This window comes from Octodon degus, unplaced genomic scaffold (assembly GCF_000260255.1).
Source record: "Octodon degus isolate 3935 unplaced genomic scaffold, OctDeg1.0 scaffold00080, whole genome shotgun sequence".
Classification (NCBI taxonomy): Eukaryota; Metazoa; Chordata; class Mammalia; order Rodentia; family Octodontidae; genus Octodon; species Octodon degus.
The window spans coordinates 5012467-5031141 of NW_004524656.1; the positions used below are offsets into that span (position 1 = coordinate 5012467).

Below are 18675 nucleotides of genomic sequence, written 5' to 3' on the forward strand. Positions count from 1 at the left end.
TGTAGCTCAGTGCAAAAGCCCTGGGTTCAATCCCCAGTAATGAAAGCAAATGATAGATAGGATGGGGGTGATTTAGCTCAGTGACTCTTGGTTCAATCCCTAATAATGAAAAAAATTATAAATAAAATGCTGCAGAAAGAAAATGCATGAAGTAAAAATGGCAGAATGTGAGTCATTAAAGCTGGATAATTACCCAAAGTATTTCATTAATCTATTTTTGTCTCTTTTCCATATCATTAAATTTTTTCAAATGAGTTAAAAAAAAAAAACAAACCCTCAATGACGAAACATTTGAAAGCACCTGGCACCGTGCCTGGCACATAGTAGGTGCCGAGATAAATACTGGTGAAGTTTTCCTTTCTCTTCAAGCAAATCTTGGCCTGGAAGAAAATCAGGCTTAGTTTGTGGCTTCAAAGAGCAAGGACAAGGGCCAATGGCAGAAGTAGGCTCAGTATAAAGGAGAATTCTGTAATAAGCGGAGTTGTCCCCAATAAAACCTACAGTTTCACATGCACAGAGCTTCCCATCCTGGGGAGTATTCAAGCAGAGGTTGCTTATATCAGAACTATCCCAGAAGTGGTCTTTTAATTAATGGGGCAATTTAATAGCATCAAAGAAACCTCAGGTGACTTCTAAAATTCTCCCAGTCTCTAAAGTCTTAGGATGCAATACAGTTGACAGAAACGTATCTGGGGGCTGGTGAGATGGCTCAGTGGTCTAAAGCACCTACTTAGGACAAGCTCAGCAAAGCACCAGGGACCGCGGTTCAATCCCCCAGCACCACATGCCAGCCGGCCCCGCCCCTGGTGGGCTGAGCTGGCCACACACAAATAAATAAATCAATAAATAAAAATTAAAAAAAAAAAAAAAAGAAACGTATCTGGGTTTATTTTCCTCCTCCCCAGAGCTGATCCCTGTCAGCGTCTGCAGAGGCACAGGGAGGACCAAGGAACTCTCTTCACCGCCTCCCTCCTTCCCTCCTTCCTCCCTCCTTCCCTCCCTCCCTCCCTCCCTCCTGTCCTGTACAGGAATGAACGATAAAGTGCACAGAGAGGAGGGGCGGGCCCAGAGGGCTCACAAAGGAAGCTTCAGAATCTTCTCCTTCGAGGTTGTGGGGCAAATACACGAGATCCATTTCAGGTGGGAGGTGCTACTGGCTGGAATCTCTCCAGATCTGTTGTTCCTTTTATGAACTTCTGGGAATCTCTGGGCCATGAGACCATCAGAGCAAGAATAGAGGGAGAGGGCAAACACCTCGGACCCCTGGCTTGTAGAGTAGGAGGAACCTCAAGGGGGACAACCAGGCCAGTTCTTGGCCTCTGGGAAGATAAGGGATTATCATGAACCCCCACTTTAAAGATGGGGAAAGTGAGTCTCAACAAGCTTACACGATGTGCACAAAGTGACAGAGCTTTTAAAGCATTGTGTATGGGGATGATCTTTAAGAGAAGACAAAAAGCCCAGGCTTTCAGCTCCAGTTCACAGTAACTTCCCACTGTGGCATGACTCTCAGACTTGGAGAATGTGTGCAGACGCATCTAAGAGCTCAGCCTAGCTCCGCCAACTCCAGGATCCCTAGTCCCACACGGTATCCAGGACTACTCTTCACCAAAGAGCTCTCAGTGATGTAAGAGGACAGGGCTACCGTCAGAGTGATTTGTGTTGCATGAGGACAACGTTCTAGTATACGGAATTTTGGACTATGACCAAAAGAGGATCCCCAGAATTCTGCATGAATTCCCCTTGGGCCAAAATGGTGGTAATACTCAACGGAATGAGGAGAAATTTAAGGATAAGTCTTCTGGAGGTACTTATGGTCAAGAGCAGATTCCACTTTCACTTCTTGTCCTCTTGTCACCTAACAGACACTGGATCAACAGTCACCTCTTCCCCTTGGAGGAGCCCCCAACACCAGGAGCTGGGTGTGGCCCCTGCAAAGGCCACCTGCTTTCCCACCTCTGAGCTAAACCAACAGCACAACCTCGCCGGTCTGGCTGATTTGCATAGCTCTGGCAGCACTGGGATGTGAGTTTGCCCGAGGAGCAATTCTCTGGGTGAGGGAGGTGGAAGCAAGAACACAGAACTGTGCGAGCAGGATTTTTCACTTCTGCTGGTAAACAATGCAGAGAGCATTCGGCAATGAGGCTCAGCCTCTCCCATTTCTGGACTATTCTCAGCACCCCTGTTCCTTAGCATAACCCAATAAGACTGCCAGTGACACTTTGTGACCACTTGGTCACTTGCTGACATTTGTAAGACGGCAAACATGAAGGGTGCCAGGACCTTGGAAACACTCGAGCAGCGGCCATGAAGCAAACCCAGAGAACACCAGCGCGGTCATTTAATCTGGTCAAAGCATTTTTTCCCCAGATACTATGGCCCAGCTCTTTAGGTACTTAAGATTCTTTAAAGGGGACCCGGATGATAGCTCAGTAGAATAAGTGCTTGCCTGGCAAGTGCAAGGGCCTGAGTTCAATCCCTGGTTCTGAAAAGACCAAAAAAAAAAAAAAAAAAAAGATTCCTTACAGGAATTGAACAATGTGGCCTAATGATCAGTGTTCTGCCCAGAGAACACACAGTAAGCTGAACTCTGGAGTCCTTTCCAAGACTTTGCCTATTTTATACTACACTTAGAGCAAGTGGCTTAACTGCCATAGCCTGCAACTTCCCTAATATTAAAAAAGCTTCGGTCCCCAATCCTGCCACCTTAGGAGTGAGGAACTGCCTAGGAGAACCCTGAGATAACCTTGAAGCCACTGGAAAAGCAGAACAGAGGACCCAAGCTAGCTGTGTTTAGTACTAGCTTAGGAGCTGGCAGAGGAAGGTCTACATAAGTCAAAATGTGGACAGCAGACGGAATGTTCGTGCATGCCGGTGTGCGCACAAGGTGTGCCCAGGGGAGACATTACCAATGGATAATAGCACCCTTTTTCCTTTCCATAAACTCAGACCACCACCGATGCCCAAATCCTGTTCTCTCAAGACATCCACTTACTACCCTAGACTGGATGAGCTCTCTGGTACACTCCAAAATCCGACAACCAGTGGGTTTGAGGGTTTTCATGCTTCCAGTCTTCTCTTTCTCTAGTCCAAGGGAGAAAAGAGCAGAACCCACACATCTGCAGGGCTTCCTGGTGACAGACTATTACTAAGGATCCTGAGACTGCCTTCCACAGACATGTTCATGAGATTGGACCCAAAGCGTGCTCTACAGGTCCTTCTATAGACATCAAGACATGGAGCCATGTCATAGGCAACAGCGGAGCTCCACTGGCCCTTTGCTGAAGAGAAGCCCAGCATCTTCTCAAGCTTCCTGTGGCAGTTTGTCATCATACTCTTTGAAGATGGAAAGGCTCCTCAGAAAATGGAAAGGCTCCTCAGCACAGTCTTCTCATTTTTTCTAGTCTTCTAATTTATTAGGAAACGAGCCTACCTTCGTCTCCATCTGTGCCATAGAGGAGCGGGACTCGCATGTGTTGTCCTTGAGTCTTCTGTTGCCCATACAGTGATGCTAACCATCACCACAGGGACCCCAAGCACCATCAGGGGTTAAGACAGCAGAGGGCACCAAATCTCAGAGAAAGTCCCAAGAGTCAGGCCAATGCCAAAGGAGTGACGGGGCCTGAATATCTAAGTTCCCCCTCAAAATCTCCACTCACAGTCATGTGCCGTGGAAAAACAATAAAATCCAACTTCAAAGTATCCTAAAGAATCTCCGCTAAATAAGAGCTCCGTTCTGGTTGCACCCAGTAACCCTATCTCAGAGAAGCACCCTGCTTGGCATGTTTCCTGTCAGAGCTTTTTCATTCTAGAGGCACCACAGAGATACAGGTGAGGAAACAAGAGTCCCAGAGACGCAGAGGCCAGCTCTCCCTCCATACTGTATCACGTTATCTCAAATGAATCCTCACAGAGAGTTGCTATGAAACTCAAGGGGGTAACGCGGGATGGATTTGCCAGAACTGTGACTCCATCTAGCCTTGTTGAATCCATCCCATCCCTTAGCACTAGGTCCTAGAAGGAAGCGATCTTTCCACCAGCTTCCCTCTTCTTCCTGCACAGCCCCTACTTCTTGGGATGTGAAGAGAAGCCTGAGTGTCACCTTGGGAGGGCTCCTGTGGGCCCACTCCCAGAGCACACATCCAACTCTGGAGTCTTGGACATGTGTAGACACAACACTGTGCTGGAAGCAAGTGAATTCCCAGTCCATACTGCCGAGTAAAGGACCTGGACTGGCTGGCGGGTCACTGTACCCGCCACGCGGACACTTGTCCTCCCAAGGCAAATGACAGCAAACAGCATTACTAACGAACTGGCAGGGACTGTGCTAAATGCTTTATACGTACTGTCTAATTTGATCCTCGGCGGAGCCCTACGACGCAGGTGGTATTTGGGATTATTATCCCCATATTACAGACGGGACACTGAGCAATGAGCCTTTCCATAATGATATCAAGGTCAGAGAAGGCTGGGGAGCCTTTGCTAACACACTAAAAAAGACTTAAGGAAGCAGCAATTCAAATCAAGGTTCTCTCAGCTATGAACTCCATGTGAAAAGGATTAGAACTGGAAGTGGTCTCAGGGGTCCTCACTTTCAGGTCTCCAGGGGCACAGGTGGCTAGCACAGATGAATCCAGATCTGTCTCACACCTCCTCAGAAAACCAAACACACAGAACAAGCTAGACACAACGAGTCTTTGGTCACCAGGGTAAAGGATCTGAGCCCAGAACTACAACTCATTCGGTAGTCCTTATCCAGAAGGCCAAATATTTTTAGGGCCCAGAGGATAAACAGCCCAGGTGCAGGTGGGACAGAAAGACCCAACTGCTTCTCCCCCTGCCAGGTGGAAGTCGTTACACCCATCTCCTGGAGATTTGTCCTACCACCAGCAGGTGCCTGCTTGAGCTGGCGGGAAGCCGGACATGTGGACCCCTCCCTCGGATAACTTTGAGCCAAGTGCCAGGCCGACATTTGCCAGTCAGCTTAACCCCTTTTATCCATGTTTCCCTCCTCAAGAAAACCTTAATCATCCTCATTTGAATTTCAAATGACCTCTTCTCTCTCTCCTCCCCACCCTAACAGGCTTTGAGGCAGGGATATGGAAATTCACTCCACAGTATGGAAATCATCACCCTATGCAAATAGGGTGCTGAGACCCCCCCCATCGCCATAGCAACCGCCTGGCTTCCTCTCCTTTCTGCACCTCTCTGGGTTGCCTGGCTTAGCTTTCTCTTTCCTCCTCACAGTTCAATCAGGGGCAGGAGGTAGACAAGCACCCACCTCTCCTCCCCACCAGGGGCTTTCTGAGAACAGACGGAAGACAGGTGGACCATGCCTGCTTGAGGTGCCTCTGGAGCTAGATCTACCAGGCCTCCTGCCTGTGCCACCTCCAGCGCTAACTGGGTAAACCCAAGCAAGGCTAACTCCTGGCTTTTTCAGGCTGGGTTAACCCAAGAATGGGCTAGGCAGCAGTGAGGACATTCTGAGGTCGGAGGGAGACAACGATGCCTCCGGGGTGGTGGCAGAAGAGCTAAGGCCTGGGGGCTTCAGTGGTACCAGTGGTGGGAGATAAAAGGCCCCAAATGTAAAACACCATGCAAATGCACATCTATTATTGTTTGAGTCAACAACAGCATGGGTGGGGCTGGGGAGATGGCTCAGTAGAATAAGTGCTTATGCGCAAAGGCCTGAGTTCAATCCCTGGTTCAGCCAAAAAAAAAAAAAAAAAAATAGCATGGGTGCTTTTTTGGGAGATGTCCGCTGCTCCCTTTCCCAAGCTTGCTGGGCAGGAAGGCGGGCCTTCCCTGGGTCTCCCAGGGCCCCACTGTTACCCCCAGTAACTCCCACCAATGGCTCCCACTAGTCCCTGGATAACCCAGGAGGACACTTTGAACTGCTGGCCTCTGGAAGTAAAGCTCAGCCACCTCAGAGGACTGACCATGTTCCCACCCAGCTCTGCTAGGCACAGGCCTTAGGCTGCACTGAGAGGGCAGTCACAGCTTGGATGACCTCACACAGGTTCCCCCTGAGCAAACTCAGCTCTGAATCTGCCCCTATACTGGCAAAGCAAAGGCTGGGGGCAAGGGGAGAGCAGGGAGCTGGGTTCTCATGTGCTTTCTTTTCCCCAGCCCGGCCTAGGAATGGGCTAGCGGACAAGCCCTTCCATAGGGAAGGGTTCAGACACAGGGGACCCACCAGCAACGCTGGCCTGAGACTCGACCTGCCATCTCCCCCGTGCCTCCTGGATTTTCGCCCCTCCCCCAGAGAAACCTCCAAAAGAAACAACCACCAGAAAAGGCCAGCTGGTGGTATGCCCAACCTGGGGTTTGAGGTGGGGTTTGTGGGCCACAGTGAGTGAGTGTGTGTGTGCACGCGTGAGTACGCGCTCACGCATGTACTTGGGAGTGGGATGGGACAGACTCTCTGCATTTCAGTTGCCTGCTTCTGCTGCTCCTCAAAGCCCCCAGGATTTATCCTAATTTGATCGCTCACTGCTCTATAAATTCTTTTTCCACTGGCTCAGCACTTTTCCACACCAGGTGTTCATTGTTCTAATTGTTTCCTGAGGAGGAGGGTAGGCCCAAGAGACCAAAAGTATTTATACACAGCTTGGGGGCCTGGGGCTCTGATACGCGGCACTCCGTAGTGAAGGGCTAAAGCTGAGGAAGCTGCATTGGCCTGAATCTCGGGTGTCTCCGGGTGTGGTCATGTGGCAGTCCTTTCATAGTGCGCCTCCCCCCACCCCGGGAATGCCTGGAGGCCGTAAGATTCACCCAGGATCAGCCGTATCTGCTGCTTGTGGGATGAAAAAGGAAAGGGACATTCTTCCACAGAAACTAAACTTGCCTAAGGTAGAGTAACTCAAAGCAATGCCAGCAAACAAGGCTCATTTGTGTGCTGCCCTTAGTGGTCAAGACCAGATATATGAAAACAGTAAGAGCTGAGAAATGTGAACACCATCCAAGCTTGATCCGTGATGTCTCCCTGCTGAACTGGTGCAGAGCAGCTTGGGGGGCTGCCCAAAGCGGGTGGGGAGAGAGCGCTTCATTATCACTGTGCATAGCAGGACTGGGAACTAAGTGACCTGTGGCAGACTGGACAACAGGACCAGGGCTACCCTCACCTGAGATTGTTCGAGAAGTGGGACTAACCATTGAGGAGCTAATGGGAACGCCAAAGGTACCTACCGGCTACTCACGGAGCTCTCCATCTGGGCTCCTTCGCTTTTGTCTCCTCTTAGGTCAGAGAGACAGTGCAGAGGTGGGGTGGGGCAGGGATGGGGGTGGGTGTCTCCTTAAAGACACCTTGAAGAAGGAAGGGCCGTGGGCAGGGCCGCCCAGTGTTCGTGGTCCTGCCCTGTGGGTGAGGCTGGCGCTGCACAGATGAGCAAGTGTCTGTGGTTGGAAGCCATGACACAGTGAGTTGCCCTTGTGTCTCACTTGCCAAGGTTCTCAGGCTGCAGTGCTGGGCGCAGGCAGGCAATCCCTGGCAGCGCAGGGCCCTCTCCTGAGACCTCCAGCACACACAGCCAGTTTGCAGCCACGCAGTGAATCACAGCCTTCTAATTGCCCTGTTATAGCAGCAGGGAATAAGGCAGGATGCAAGCCATGCTGGTTTCAGAAGGCCCGAACAAGAGGCGATGGGGTTATGTTACAGCATGAGGATCACGGGGGAGCGATAAGAAAGGACCGACAGGCACTGCGGATCGTATCTTGTAAAAATAGGTAGCTAAGAGATGTTGTTGTGTTGGATTTTCTTAGAGATGGAAGATAGGTGAGGCAAAGGAAATCTCTGAGTTGAGGAGATCCTCATTTTCCAAGGATGGTTTTGAAACATCTCCAAAGCACAAGGGAGCCATGTGCAAGATGTTCTCTCAGAATCCTCATGTCCTCAGGAATTCTGACCAGTTGGCCCTTGATGTCTGGTGGCCGTGGCTTCTTTCTGCTCTTCTAGGGAGGGGAGACTGGGACTTAGACCCTAGAGGACATAGAGTCCAGCTCTTCCTTTTACTCTTGCAGGACCCTCTGCCTCCTACAACTGGAAGGAAACCCAACGTCCCGGACAGTCTTCCCACATCTTCCACCGACAGATGTCCCCTGGATATTTTCAATAATTATGAACCTAGGGGAATGGCGTCTTCTTGTGTGTGCACTTCTTTTCAGAGTGCTTTTACACCCACTCTGTCACTTAATGGTAAACAGGGAGGATATGCATCTGCGCACTCATACACGTGCCTTGGCTAGAGATGACTGTCAACAGGAGACTGTTTATTACACCGTCCCCCAAGTCCCACTGGTTCTCACATACTTCCTAGATTTCTCCTGTCCTCTCAACCATATACTCACTTTATTAATATTTAGGTTAAAAGTTATCCTACCTACCTTGAACTTCAAGTCTTGTTTTATTTTGTTTGTGGTACCAGGGATTGAACTCAGGACCCTGCACTTGCCAGGCAAGTGCTTATTCTACTGAGCTAGCTCCCCAGACTGAACCTCAAGTCTTGGTGGTGATCCTATGCTTAGTTTCTTGGGAACTCAAGAGGGTGGAGGCAATAAGAGCCACAAAGGAGCCGACCTGAGGTCATGAGCATAAATTGTCTTGGGTCAGACGCTATTTCTCTGGGATTACAGGAGACTCCCTAATTTCTCCTAGGCTCCATGGAGCTCCTCTGTAAAGTCACATCCACCCTGCTTAAAGCCTCGCTAGAGCCAGGCCTGGTAGTACACTCCTATAATCCCAGTACTCTGAGAGGCTGAGGCAGGAGGATCACAATTCAAGCTCAAGCTAGGCAGTTCAGTGGAATACTGTCTCAAAATAAAAATAAGTTGATGATATGCCCAGTGTGAAGGTCCCGCAGACCAACAATCCCCAACACAAAACAACAAAATCAAAACAAGACAACCTGGAAATTCCTGGGGTTAAGTGGAGAGACTCTGCAGAAGGTCCTCAAACAGCCCACGTGCTGATGTTCCTCCTTGTAGGGCACAGATAAGACAATGGAGACCAGGAAGAAAAGGTGACCGGGAGAGAAGAGCAGCAAAGTCAAGACCCCTCCCTCGCCTCTAGGGTTCCTCTCCTCCCCTGACTTCCCCTCCCTGAGCCCTTCCTTCCCAGGCCTTTGCCCCACAAGGCTTCCAAGGCACTTGCTTCAAGGTCACCTGGCTTTGGACCTCTGCGCCAACCCCTCTGTTAAGTGACAAAGGAGGCTGTGGAGGAGTGGAGGCCAGGACTTGAGGGAAACTGCCTCAGGGGGCAGGGGGCTGTTTCTCATGGGCTGATCTTCAACCTCCACAGTTCAGCAGTGGGAGGCAGTTGGCCCAGCCCTTCTCTCCTCCCCAGCAGGCTTTGGCTCCAACATGATCCTTCTACCTATAAGGGACGTGGCTTTCTTTAGCCCTCCTGTGCCATCTTCCTTAATGTTGGCATTCATCCTGATGTTGCCACTTTATTTGATACAGGGTCTCACTACACAGCTCGGACTCCTATAGTGATCCTCCTGTCTCAGCCTCCTCAGCACTGGGATTATAGGCATGCAGCACTATGCCCAGTTTTGGGGCCAGCACAGCATGCAGTACCCAGGATCGAACTGAGGACCTTGCATTTACCAGGCAGGTGCTTAGACTGCTGAGCTATCTCCCCAGCTCAACTGCCACTCTCTTAAGTCCTCTGTCCCTGGTTCTATGTGGTGGCTTCTAGTCTTCCCACCATCAATTTTAAGTAGAAAGTCACTAGAAAAATTCAAGCTTCAGTCTGTCATTTGCTTGAGAGGCAATCATGGGAAAGGCAGTTAATCATCTTTCCTATCCTTGTCTCAATGTCCTCATCTGTAAAGGAGGATCCTAACACTGCCTCTCAGAGTCCTTGCAAAGGCCAAATGCATGATGTGTTTGAGAAAGCATTCTAGAAATGGTTGTCTGCTGTCCACACAACCACAAATCCCTGCACTTGGAGGAAAACTCTGAGGACTGGGACTTTTCCCTACCTTTGTGAACCCAGGGTCTGACCTGAAATGGGTGCTCCATAGATGGTGGTTAGGGGTCTGCCAGCTGGGCCAAGCAGAGGGTCAGAACCCCCTGAGAGGGGCTGGGGAGATGGCTCAGTGGAATAAGTGCTTGCCTGGCAAGCGAAAGGACCTGAGTTCAATCCCTGGTTCCACAAAAAAACAACAACAACAAAAAAAAAAACCCACTGAGAGAAAGACCACTGAAGACATTGGAGAGGACAGTGATGAAAGAGAAGATGAAAAAGGAATGAAAAGAAGGGAATGGGGAAACTGCTTAGCACCAGGAAACCCATGCACAAATGTGAAGTGTGCCAACAGTGGGAGAGAGTTCGGAATAGCAGGGCTGGGCCCATAGCTTTTACAATCCAGCCTTAGACTGTGTAGTCCAAACCCTTCCTTCAGAGGAAAGAAAATAACAATCCTTCTGGGGGGAACACTTGCCAAATACTATGAGGGGAGTTCTAGGCCCAACCATGACAAGAATCTGTTGGAGTCACGCAGGCCTGAGTTGGATTCCTGGGTGTAAACTGGGTGATCTTGTGATCAAGTAGTTTCTCAAGCTCACAGTTTCCTCCTGAAGGGAAATGGGTAAATGATGTCTCTACCACACACGCCTATCATCAGAATTCAATGAGATGGTGTACATAAAGCTGCCCATGGAACGTGGGGCTGGAGGAGGCACTATAAAAGTGACCAATCTTCCTCGCTTTCTCCACCTTGCCCGCTTTCCTGTTTAAGACTATGATGTTGGGGGGGGGATGGTCAGTGTTGTAGGTCGGCTGATAGGTGTCAAAGTGAACACCACAAGCCTACAACCTCATCAATCAGAAACAGGCTACATTATCAGTGGCCAGGATGAAGGCAAAGTAGTAACAGGTAAGGATTTAATAGGAAGGACCAAAAAGCTGGGAGTTCAGCAACCTAAAAATAACTTGGCCTCAGTCCTCCAGGTGCAGGAGCAGAGGTGGGGACAGAAGTTCTAAAACCTTTGCCAGCTCTTTGGAGCTCCTACAGAGACATTGTGAGGTCTCAGGCAATTTGTTCTCTTCAGTGCTGGAGGAACAAGGATGAGTGTCCTGCCAGCCCTCCCCACCCAGGGAGTCTGTTCAGAAATGCTTTCCCTGGCTAGTGTGGCTGGGAAATTCACTTCCCTTTCCCAGCTCCCATCCCACACAGCACTGAGGGTATTCATGGGGCATAGAGCTTTCTAGGTTACCTTCGTTTATAGTTCCTTTAAAACCCGGAGACAAACCACCTATTAATTCACCCCTCCATACTGGGAAGGCAGAAGCATCTTTTAGAAATTCAAAGGAAGCTATTAAACCAAGTGGGTAGACATTCTAACTCATAATAAGCTTTCCTCCTTTAAAAAAATGAGTCAGAATGACTTTCCAGGAAGTTTGGTTAAGTAAATTAGTGACTTCTTTTTTCTTGCTCTTAAAAACATGCTGTAATTTGAGGTTCACCTAGGCACTGATGCTACAGGGCAAGGAGTTGAATCCAGAGGGACAGACCGAGGGCTGGTGGAGTTCCAGACAGCACAGAAGTTGCAGATGTCACCGCCTTCTGCGGGGTTAGCAGAATCCTCGCAGAACCTTTCCCTGATTGGTGAACAGAGCAAAAGCAACCTCAGGAGCTCAAGCACCGACGCCACGCAAAGGGAAAAGAGCAGCCAGCCATTTGGAAAGCCCTCAGCAGCAGGGCCCGTTGTGTACGCTACAGCCCTGGCTCATCACGCTGCCTTCAAAGGTAATGATCCCGGGGAGATGGCTCAGTGGAATCAGTGCTTCCCTGGCAAGCACAAGGGCCCGAGTTCAATTCCCGGTTCCGCCAAAATCAATCAATCAATCAACAAAGGTAATGGTGATCCCGGCAGCCCGCACCAAGCACCATGCTGAGGGCTTTTGACATCATGTCAAGAAACTCTCAACACTCTCTCTGAAAAAGACATTAATGTTCTGTGTTTAGGGAAGAGGTATGGATAAATGATCCGTTGGCAGAGCCAGTCAGTAGCACAGTTGCATATTTTACCCTAGGCTGGTTTGATCCAAAATCTGTAGCCTTTAAAGGCATCTCTGTTCCTGTCTCCTGGAGAGTCAAAGGGACTGATCTGAAGTCACACAGCCCACTGACTGTATCCTTGCTGACAGATCCTGAAGGTCCGACTTTATATTCAGATTTTTCTCTTCCTTTACCAACTTTACACACAGTTCTCTCAGTCCCAAATAAGAGGCCAGAATTTGCTTAGATTATCCATAACATGTTAACCTCCTGAATGTTCCAGGCAAGGTCAGAGACCCCCTATTCCCTGGCTCACTTTTTAGGGTTCTGGGAGGCTCATTTTCACGCCCAATACTGTTCCCATGGCTTGGTCAGGATAATAAGTAACAAAGAACCAAAGCCAGTGCTAAATGTGGCCTTTTCCATGTGGACAGACTTGGCACAGGTCACTGTAGCAAAAGGCAATCAAACCTCCCAAGACCAGGCTCCTGGACTCTGATGTTTCTCTAGAGAAGGGCGTCAGTGGGAAGACCTTTTCATTCCCTTCCCACTGAGTGGCTCTCAGCTTCTTGCGATTGAGGAAAATTTCTTCTCAGCTAGGAAGGATGGATGGGTGCATTTTCCCAGACTTTAGTAAAACATGATTAGCTACAAGGGCCTGAGTTCAATCCCCAGTTCCACCACAAAAAAAAAAAAAAGAAGAAGAAAGATGCTTAGCTAACAAACTGATTGAAAGGTGGGTACAGGTTGGGTGTGGTGGTGGCTGCCTATAATCTCAGCATTCAGGAGGATATAGAGGCCAGCCTGGACTACACAGTGAGTTCAAGGCCAGCCTGGACTCCAGCAGTGTGACCCAGTCTCAAAAAAATGAGGTCTGGCCAGCGAGCTAGCTCAGTGGTCTAAAGTACCTGCTTATGCCCACCACACCAGCCCTGCCCTCAGGGTGGACTGGGCTGCCCCCACTAAAAAAAGTAATAGGTGTTGGGTTGGTGGTAAATACCCCTGAGTTCAATTCCCAGGGACACAGTATTTTAAAAATTTAATAAGTAAACTGGGGAGCGAAAAATTTGTGAGAAATGTATCCTACAGATAAATCCCCATCCCCAACTGCCTTGTTCCTGACCTCAGCTCCTTCAGTTTTCAGAGTGAAACTGGAATTTTCCAAAAGACTTGAAAAAGCGTTTAGCACTAAGGGACATTCATTTTTTTTTTTCTACTTCTTATTTCTATGTCACTAATGATCCTGATGAAAGACTAACTGAAGTCTTGTTGAGATGCTGTTAAAATTATTCAGTAGTATGACCACTGCTACTTATTTTTCTTCACATTCTTTTTAATTCTATGAAGTTTTCAAATGAAGGCTCGTGCTATGGATGTATGGAACTTTCTTCCCAATTATTTTCTGTGCCCTTTCTCTTCTTGAAAAAAGCAAAGTTATTCTAAGCATGAAGGCTTCCTCTCCGAGCCTATTTGCCATTCATATGCACATTGCTCGGAAGCGCAATGTTTTGCACTTGTGGCTCTTCAGTTAGCGCCTTCGGAAGGACTGCTGAGAAATCTGGGACTAAAAGACTCAGTACATCCACCCAAGACAGATCCTGTCTTTTGTCACTGGGGGTTGAGAACACAGCCAGCCGCTTCCAGGGCTGTTGGAATGACACACCAGGAAGCGAATCTCACAGCTGGATGTGGCGGCACACGGCTGAGATTCCGACTACTCAGTGGCTGAAGCTGAAAGATTGCAAGTTCAGATCTGAGGATGCCCTAGGCAATTTAGCAAGACACTCTCAATGTAAAAATAAAAAACTAGGGGGGGCTGGGGAGATGGCTCAGGAGGATAAGTCCTTGACTGGCAAACGCAAGGATCTGAGTTCAATCCTTGGTTCCACCAAAAAAAAAAACAAAAAACAAACTAGGGATGTAGCTCAGTGGAAGAGCTCTTTTGAGTTTGATCTCCAGTGTAGGAAAAAAAAAAAAAAAAAGTGAATCAAAGGACTAAGGACATAGCTCAGTGGTAGAGTGCTGGTCTAGCAAATGTGAGGCTCTGGGTTTGAAAACCAACACTGCAGAAATGAACTACCTCCTTAACTCGTGTAGTTTCATTTTGTTTCTAAGGCTCTGCCTCCTTTCTGGACTAGTTCCAGGGGTTTGTTCCATTGCGAGCGACATCTACTATTCCAAAGCTGCAGGGTCCTATGCCACATTTCCCTCAGTTTCTAAGACCCAGCTTTTGAATCTGACTGACTGAAAGGCCAAGTGAAAAGAGACACCACATGCTGGACCATTTGTAGCAACTCCTCCCCTCCACCCTGCTGGCCTGCTCCACTTCCCAGAAGAGAAGACTCTTACCTGGCTCCGCCTGGCTGAGGGTGCTGCGAGTGTCCGTGGAATCTGCTACATCCCCACTCATCTTGATATCTATGGGGAAAACACAAACGATGTTAATAACAGGTCAGAATTTTTCTTGCTATGACATATGTGGCTTTAACTAAACAGCAAAGATGAATATGTAATTACAACCACCATCAGACTTTCAAATTCCTGATTCCTGAGCATACAACCATTAGAATATTCATAAGCTTGAGGGGCACAAACCCCCTCCTCCTGTGCTTGCCTCCTCCTCTCAGGGCCTTTCTGTCCTTATTTCTCCCTTGCCACTGCACCATCTCCCACCTTGTGCATCATTCATTGCCACTTTCTCATATCACCAAGAATCCGATGGTAAAAATTTAACAAGGGAGGGGCGTGAGAGTGGGGTGGGCGGACCCTTCCATTTCCAGGTTTCATTTCTTTTATGTTGTAAAACAGCTTAAGTAGTATTCCTCCCTACTCTACATAACGACCCCACCCCGGAGGTAGAAGTACCCTTTAAGAGTTTGCCTTTCTCCCCTTTCAAGTCCAGCTCCTGCCTCTGTCCTCCCTCTGGTTCTCAGAGGTCAGGGCACTGTGGGGATCAGACCTTCAGGGCCACCCTTCTTGGAGATTTTATCCTTTGCGAATCTTTACCTTCTCCCACTCCTTCAATTTGCTCAGTGAGAAAGGGGTTGGCAGTGGGTCACTGCCCTGCCCAGGAAAGCATACACACATAGGCGCCCAAGCTCTAGCCCTGCATCCTGCTTCATTTCAATAAATTAAACATTTACCCCTAACAGACAGCTGCCACCACCAATGAGGCCCTTAAGTCTCCTCCCTGGTCAGTAGAGGGAAAGAAAGAGGCAACTTTAAAGATCAAGATCAAGACCTCTCTCTCTCTCTTTCTCCCCCCCACCTCCTTATTAGGCCACCCAAATACTGAAGCCATAAAAAGCAGAATATTTTATTCAAATTGTGCTGACCCTCCCCCCTTCACCTCCCCTCTTCTCTAGGACAGCACTTTAACTTAGAAACCACAGAAAGTCTTGGTGGGCTAATTTGCATACTCAGCTCCCCAGCCAATCCCAGTCGAGGAAGCAGCCTTCATTTGCATCAGGTAATCAGGCGGCTGGCAGTCGGGATGCCAGAGATCTGGAGAGGATCAAGATGAAGGGAAAGGGTGGACCTCTGCTACAGAAAAAGAGAAAGCATATGTCCTTTTCTTAGGACAGTGATGTGTGGGGCTCTGACAGAGATTTATACCTGGGGGAGCAGGGCAGTGGCTATAACACCAAGGAAGATAGAGGTGGGGAGTCCAGAGACTCAGAGCTATCAGAATGCTCCAGAAATAGGGGAGGGAATAAAGTAACCCTGCTAGTAACCATGCTTTGAGTAGTTTGAGATCTTCCAACCGAAGGAGGACTCCTAGGTAAATTACTGGAGCTCCCTGGATACCTCCCAGACATCCACATTGTACTGAGTGGGTCTAAGAGCCCCAGGAAGACCCTGCAACCATACCTGACCCCCAGGTATTTGGGAAGTGCTTTTGGGGGGGGCGGGGGACCAGGGATTGAACTCAGACCCTTGCTCTTGCCAGGGAAGTGCTTATTTTACTGAGCCATCTCCTCGGCCCTGGGAAGTGCTTCTTGAACCTCGCCTCAGTCCTTCCTGCTGTGGTTTCAAACTATCTGTATAGTCTGCCAAGCATAAACATGGAAGAACTAGCATGGGTCACCTGAGCCATTTGCAAAGGACCTCTGCAGCTGCTTGCTACATTCCCTGGAGGAGCAGGCTTCACTTTGTTCCCCTGTGAGGCTCAGACCCAGAGCTGACAGTACGTGGCACTGATGTGTGGCACAGGGCTCTTCCACTGCACTGAGCACAAGCCCACAGTAGAGACCGCTTGGAGAGTGTGCTCCAGAAGGGCTCTTTCCTGCTTTTAACCTGCTGTATGGGAGCTGAGATAGAGAACACGGATTTTGGCATTAGAAAAACCTGGGGTTTTTTTTTTTAATTTATTTATTTAGTGTGTGTGTGTGTGTGGCCAGCTCAGCCCACCAGGGGGCGGGCTGGCTGGCATGTGGTGCTAGGGATTGAACCACGGTCGCTGTCCTTTTGCTTAGCTTAGCTTGTTGTAAGTAGGTGCTTTAGACCACTGAGCCATCTCACCAGCCCTGAAAAACCTGGGTTTAATCTCAGCACCATCATAGACACTTAATAGCCACGTACGTGAATTTTGTCACCTAAAAAGGGGGGAATAATCAAACATACCTCCCAGCTATAATGAGGATTAAGTTCAACAATAAAGACAAATAAGCACTTCATAAACAGACCCATGAAGCAGACACCAGCTCAGATGCTAGTCTGGCTCTCCTCTTGCCTCCTTGGCATACCCTTCCCTATGACCACGAACAGCCACAGTCTTGGGTCTCAGCACCCTGTGCCTTATCCATCCGCATTCATATTCTCCATGCTCTGCCTTCATAGAACTGTTCATGTGCAGAGAAAAAGGCAAAGAGGCAGCGAAGCCAACTCTAGACACTTAAAAGGGTAACTTCCTGAGCTGCGATGTAATTTTATGCCTGGAACTCAAACTTTCCTTCAATACCCATTCCCTGTATCATTTTTAAGTTCACCCGGAAGCCATTTCATTCACTTTTTTTTTTTTTTTTTTTTTTTTTTGCGAAACTGGGGATGAACTCAGGCCCTTGCGCTTGCCAGGGAAGTGCTTATTCTACTGAGCCATCTCCCAGGCCCCTCATTCACTCTTTAAGCAGATTTAACATTTAGTCTTAATTATGTCTAAAACTTAGTAAGAGAAACCATACTCACCCCACCCCCAGCACTGTGACACTTTGGGCGTAGCCAGGGCTCTGAGCCTGTGCAGAGGGCATAGGGCGATGACCTGTGAAACTTCTCCTGCATTCCCATAGGATGCTGAGATACCAAAAACCTGTTTCTGTTGGGTAGGAGGCTAAGGCTGATGGGTGGGACAAATGCTTGGGTCTCAACTGACAAATGGCCCAACACCGAAACTCCCGAGATGCTGTAACCCTTCACCTGTCGGGCAACACTTGCTGGGGGTGAATGAGAGAGGTATAGGGTGGGGCGAGGCTCCTCTGTGTTCTTATCTCAACCAGCTAAGAAGGCTCCTTGGCATCCTTTCTTTCTCTGGATATGCCATGTAAGAGCCAGTTGTCAGAGCAGACATTCTTCCAGCTTATCTGGCACTGCCATGCCCTGAAGCTGGCCTTGCCCTCCTCATTCTTGGGATGACCCAGGAACAACCCCTCCTTATGTGTCTATGAACATGGAGCCCCTGAGGCAGCATCTCCCTGGCTGCAGGCTCAGTGTTCACTGTGCCCTGGACCTGTGGGGTCAGGGCTACTTGGGGTAGGGGAACCACCTTTCTCTGAGTGTCACCTTCACGTCCTTGAAAGGGACAAGCCCTTCCCCTTGGCTTGTCTCTACATACCTGCTTGTCTCTATACTCTTTTGTGTATGTGTGTGTGGTACGGGGGATTGAACTCAAGACCCTGCACTTGCCAAGCAAGCGCTTATTCTACTGAGCTATATTCCCGGGCCCATTTACACACCATTTTTTTCTATCTCTATCTTCTCTTCTTAGAGCTTGTTCATACTTCTGCCTATCTCTATCTATCCATCTATCTATTCATCCGCCCATCTATCCACCTATCTATTCATCTGTCTATCATCTATCTTTGTGGTATGAGGGACTGAATTCAAGGCCTTTGCACTGAGCTACATCTCCAGTCATTTACAAAAACTTTTAATCTGGGGCAAGGTCTTGTTAAGTGGCTAGGTTTCCTTAGCTGGGCTTAAACTTTTGCTCTGTCTACCTCCACCTCCCAGAGTGCTAGGCTTACAGGTGTGCACCAACATGCCTTAGTTTTTCTTGTTTTTGGCCCAGGAACCTGGAGCCCCTCCTTGGCTGGGAGCCCCTGTGCTGGTGGTGCCATGCCTGCTCAGGTCTTTGTACTCAGTGGGAAAGAAGCTTTGCGAAGTACCAGGTGCTGAGGCTCAGGGCAGACCTGAATCATGGCTTGTACCCCAGTTAGTAGAGCAAGAGGATGGCATGGACTCCAGAGCCCCAGAGCTAGCTGAGCCATTTGGATGAATGGGAGAGGGGGGCAGAGAGAAAGCTTATGCCCTAGTTAGTTCCAGCTCCTCCTCTTTGCCCCATCCAAATTGTCCCAGTGAATCAACTGAACAGGAGTTTCCAAGGGCCCAACACTGGGAATTTATAAGGGAAGTGGTCTATCAAGTATACAGGATTGGGGGCTGGTGAGATGGCTCA

The 18675-nt window shown here is 48.9% G+C and overlaps 1 protein-coding gene across 1 annotated transcript in view; it reads right to left on the reverse strand.

The window, feature by feature from the left end:
• The window catches only part of Pou2f3 (POU class 2 homeobox 3), an 84292-nt gene that overhangs the window by 62848 nt on the left and 2769 nt on the right, over positions 1–18675 (reverse strand). The window contains exon 2 of the mRNA XM_004636402.2: positions 14355–14423. Coding sequence (XP_004636459.1) covers positions 14355–14423 — 69 coding nt within the window. The remainder of the gene's footprint in view (positions 1–14354; positions 14424–18675) is intronic.